This window comes from Morone saxatilis, unplaced genomic scaffold, assembly GCF_004916995.1.
Source record: "Morone saxatilis isolate NCDOM2014 unplaced genomic scaffold, NCSU_SB_2.0 Contig17, whole genome shotgun sequence".
Lineage (NCBI taxonomy): Eukaryota > Metazoa > Chordata > Actinopteri > Moronidae > Morone > Morone saxatilis.
Genome location: NW_023339729.1, coordinates 9240731 through 9245934, shown reverse-complemented (window position 1 = coordinate 9245934; position 5204 = coordinate 9240731). Strand labels below are relative to the sequence as shown.

General features: G+C 38.5%; 1 protein-coding gene across 1 annotated transcript in view; it reads right to left on the bottom strand.

The window, feature by feature from the left end:
* Positions 1–281: 281 nt before the first annotated feature.
* The window catches only part of mvb12a (multivesicular body subunit 12A), a 6027-nt gene continuing 1104 nt past the window's right edge, over positions 282–5204 (bottom strand). The window contains 9 exon segments of the mRNA XM_035661008.1: positions 282–1609; positions 1700–1765; positions 1879–1937; positions 2032–2141; positions 2388–2528; positions 2697–2826; positions 3203–3302; positions 3412–3495; positions 4141–4230. Of these exon segments, the coding sequence (XP_035516901.1) occupies positions 1523–1609; positions 1700–1765; positions 1879–1937; positions 2032–2141; positions 2388–2528; positions 2697–2826; positions 3203–3302; positions 3412–3495; positions 4141–4230 (867 nt within the window). The 3' untranslated portion in view covers positions 282–1522.

Sequence of the window (5204 nt, the reverse complement as noted above, 5' to 3'; positions counted from 1 at the left end):
CTGTAGCATCTGTAGATACAAACAGCTCATTATAAGGTAACAAAAGCATAACAATTCCTATATTCAGGTAATTATAAACTAATGAAAACATACCTATGAATATTATTTTCCATTTCTGCTGGTCCAGTGTTGGACCTTTTAAAAAAAATAGATAATGAAAATTATAGTACAGTGTTTTGTACAGTTGATATTGATATTGCCCATTTTGCTCTTTTCATCACAAACGTTGAAAATTGGAAAAAAATAAAAAATAAGACACAAAAAATATGAATGATTTCAGAGAGGTTGCACAACAGTTTACTATGCAGGGAGAATGACGTAATAGGCAATGTATACATAACATATTTCAAGTCCAAAATAGTACAGCAGATGGCAGTATATTGCTCCATAGTGTTGGTTTTTCCGAATACATTCAAATAGAAAAGTGTGATGCTGCATTTACATTGAAAATTTTAGTCAAAATGGTAAAGAACTGTAGGAGTTCTCCATCATAACCAGAGGGAGGAATAAAATGGTACATGTAGGATATATGCTCAATCAAATGCATCTAAATAAATAGACTTTTTCTCAAACGTGCCTCAATCTACAGTATTTCTGTAAGTTTGCACTGTATGTAAAACCAACACACCTGAAGTGGTGCTTCTTATTTTTTTATTTTTTCCATGCAATTACACTTTGATATACAGACCATAAAAAAACATAACTTTATATATTTTACAATAACCAAGATAAATATACTTGGTCCTTATTCCACCACAGTTTAAAAAAACAAACAGATTCTCTCCCCCTTTTTTACCACATTATCTTATTTAAGTAACACACTAAATAGCAAAATATACAACCTTTCTCCATTTACCTTAAAATAGGATATAATATTACTTTTTGGAATAATACAAAACTGATAGTAGGTAGCTCTTCATACAAGAAATACCCCATATCCCACATTTAGATCTGTTGAGTCTATCTAGGGAGTTCAGTTCAACATCTGCGAAAACGTTCATCCATCAATATTACGGCTCTGCTTGAGAAAATCTTAATGATTTAAACAATCAAAGACGCGTAACACGCGAGGATATCAGGTAATATACAACAAAGCAAACAGCACAAGTCTTCAATGTCAGGTGCATCTTCATGATATAATAAAGCATTTTTCTGGCAGTAAACTTAATGCTGGAGATGAGTAGTAGATGCCCTACAGATTGGTAGAGTCATTACGCCTTTAACCCTTTAACACCTTTAAAGACTGTAGTCCTACAAAAGGTGAACAGTCTAAAGACATGTTAAGACAATATAATTATCATTCAAACAGGCCTTTCCTTTGGCAAATAGAAACTTGGTAGTGAAGTACAGACAAATAAAAAGAAATAGAAGGGAAGCTATAAAGTATGACTCGTCATAGATGACCTTTTAATTGACGCTGTTAAGATAAATCCTTATAATTCCACTTGAAGCCTAATATTGTAAGCCTACGGTGGACACCTTCATCTGTACCATGATGTGATATTGTTGTCAAAGTTCAAAATCACTGAGCTGATGGAGTGCTTCCTGCCGACACTGATGGTCTGGTCCTCTTGGCAGCAGATTCCTCCACAACAAAATTGTAGTTATACTAAAAAAACAACAAACAAAAACAAAGTGAGTATATTCTTTGTTGGGAAAATGTTAAATTCTTAATTTGACAAATCAGATGTGACTCTACCTCATTTTCAATGTCTTGGAGAGACTTTATGCGAATGTTGTTTAACTGAGAGTTCAGCTGAAGAGTCTAAGGGAAAGATATGACAAAGAGAAAGAAATGTGACCAAACAACAGATAAATTGAGGCAAAAAACAGCTGTCGAATCCATCACTTAAGTATTGTTGAAAAGATCAAACGTACCGTGCCATTTGCCTGGATATCAAACTTTGGGTGAAGGCTGAAGGGAACTCCATCTAGAGCTGCAGAGAGGGAAGGTAAGTAATAGTTCAGGTTGGTTGCCTGCAGTGAGAAATAGTAACAAGTTTCCTGTGTATGAGGAGAGACTTGGAGTACCTGTGATTCCCTGGATACTGCCGTCAGCAGGTTTGTCCAAGTTGTCCTTGGTGTGGAGGTTGCAGCGTCTCTGACTCAGTTTATTTTGAGGCAGTGCAGGAGGAGGGTTGCTGCACGGACGAACAGATTTGAATAACGAGTGAAACATTTGCAGGACACAGACTGTGCTATACTCTAGTGTTATGAAACCACCTTCTCTCTTATTTTGACATATCTTCTATAAAGAGAAACTATGTGATGGCATTTTATAGTGAATTGGCTGTGTTTAAACCCCGTGCACCAGACGTGTCACCCAATAAATAATTAAATTAAATCATCAAAAAGCACTGTAGGACTTCTCTATTTTAGTATTGTACCTGGGTCTGAGCGGCAGAGGAGCAGACGGTTGCTCCAATGAGAATCTGCGGAGGTCCAGGCTGACACTGCGGGGCTTGGCTTGGGGCACGGGGCTAGAAAAATAGCCCTTTCTGCACCACAACACGTAGCCATGGATGTCTCTGTGGAAAGGGCACATTTAATGATACATTAAGAACTGAACAATTCATGTACTGAGTGCCTGAAATAACTCATTTCTCAATACAGACCGCTGTGTTTGGGTAACAGAATTCAAGATATGCTTTGATAAAACAAGTATACAAATGTTTGTATATGCAAATGTTACCAACCCAACATATGTGTAATGCTGCAGCATCATTTTGCTTTTGGCTGTCAGTTTAATATCCAACACAGCTGTGTCCACACTGCCCACTGGGACGATGCTCACACACACACGTTTCTTCTTCGAAACAGAGGTCTCTGGACACACACACACACACACACACACACAAATACAAATAACATCCATTAGACTACAGATTAAATCAGAAGTGAGTAAATAAGACATCAAATATCAGGACTGTGTAAACACCTGTATGTAACTTTTAACGATTATAGCGAGGACATTTCTGCATTGTGAGAACATTTTGACAGGTCCTAACTGCTTCAAAGGACGGTTAATAGGTTATGATTTAGTTTTAAGGTTTAAATGAATTAAATTAAATTAGGGTAAGTGTTGGGATTAGGCATTCAGTTGTGATGGTTAAAGTTAGAGTTACTAGTGAATGCATTATGTCAATGAAAGTCCTCACAAGTATAGAAAGACAAAAAAAAAAGTGTGTGTATATGCACTCACTTGGTTCAAGGTGCTCTGCTATATAGCTATAACCATGAGGAATAGAGTCCTTGTCTGAAATCAGCTGAATATCTGACACCACCATCCCACCTGCCAAGTCCTGTAGAGAGAAATACAGTCTGTTCATTGAAGATAGGAGGGCTGATGGGAAACATACATATGATGTATTGTCTGTGTGTGTGTCTGTGTATATTGTATCTGTCTGTTACCTTGCTGTAACAGAGGTAATATCCAGACTTCATCCCAAAGCTGCGTGTAAAGTTCGCAGCTACTCCGTCTTCTGTGAGGCTGATCTGCAGATTAAAGGGGTACAGTCAGATAAACCACATCTGATTTAAAGAGGCAGCAAAAGGGAATGCCCCGTTTTATCTGTTTTCTCTGGTCATGTTGCACTAATTTAAAAAAACATTAAAACATTTGCATATTTTATTGCACATTTCTCTTGTTTCCAGCTGTAAAAAGGCCCATTAAGTGGGCGTAGTCAAATATTGACTTTAACTTCAGAACCAAAGAGTACAATTATGACTACGATTATTATTAAATAGCTGGCCACGGTGCTGTTTTTATTATAGTGTTCAAGTCACACACATACAGTAAACTTTTACAAATTCATAGCTACACAACATCACTTTTTGTCCGGAACCAGAAAAGGTAGTTTACAGTGAGCTGATGTCACTTTTTAAACAACCACTCAGGTTCTAAAAGGTCAAGTTTGCAGCTCATCAAAACACAACTGTCCTACTTAACGTTTCCACAACAACATTTGACTGCCTACAAATACAGCTGCTCCACTTTAAGCAAAGATTAGTTATGGAGTGAAACACGGAACTAACCGGTTCCTATATATTTGGGGGCTTTCTAAAGAGTTAAACATTGTTACTCTGGTGGAAACAATTAACTATTGTACGTGGACAGCTGTATAAATCTTTATTCCCTACCAGGCTGTAATCTTTGGGGCAGGTACTGGAGTTGGAGGTCCACGCCACTGCCGTAATTGGGCGAACCGCCCCACGCTCCATCAAAGACATCTGAGGAAGAGAAAGAGAAAAAAGTACAGTAAAGGGGCGGCTGTGGCTCAGGAGGCAGAGCGGATCGCCCACTAAACAGAAGGTTGGTGGTTCGATCCCCAGCTCCTCCTGCTGCATGTCCCCTGGGAAAGACACTGAAGCCCAAATTGCTGTGTCATAGGTGTGTGAGTGTGTGTGAATGGTGAATTACTTTCTGATGAGCAGCGACTTGCATTAACTTGCCCCCGTCAGTGTGTAAATGTGACATCTAGTGTAAAGTTTTAGTGGTCGGAAGACTAGAAAGGTGCCATAGTTAGTCCAAGGGAACAAGGAAGGGAGGTCAACAATATAAATGTGTGCATTTTAATGGTGGAAGCGAACATGAGTGATTCAACAATATATTCAGTCAGTTCTCTCATCAGTTTATACAAATTACACTAGTGTGTTAGCAGAGATTCTCATTATCTGTCATTTCTTGTGTGTGTGAGAGAGAGAGATTGTGCTTTCCGACTTATTGCCATTGTGCAGTGTCCATGTGATGAAAAATGGGGACTCAGAAAGGTAAACAGGCTCCCATTCAGTCTAAGAATTCATGATATCTCTAAGCTACGTTGTCTAGGACAGAAAGATCCCATTCAGTCTAAATAGTCATGTTATCTGTCTATGTTTAAGAAAGAAACTATTCAGTGCAAGAATGTATCCAAACTACGGCAGTGATGTAGCAGTTCATCCTGTGGAGTTCTGCTTTTCCATTTTCATGAGATGTTTTTAAAGGTCCAGTGTGAAGGATTTAGTGGCACCGAGCGATGTAGTCTCAGACCGCGACTCAGTCGTTTTACCCATAAACTCATTGAAACTACGATGGCTGTGAAACACGTGAAAAATCTCAAACGGTCCCATCTAGAGTGTTTGGTTTGTCTGTTCTGGGCTACTGTAGAAATATGGTAGCTCAACGTGATGGCCATGGCGTCTCTATTTATAAAAAGCTCATTCTA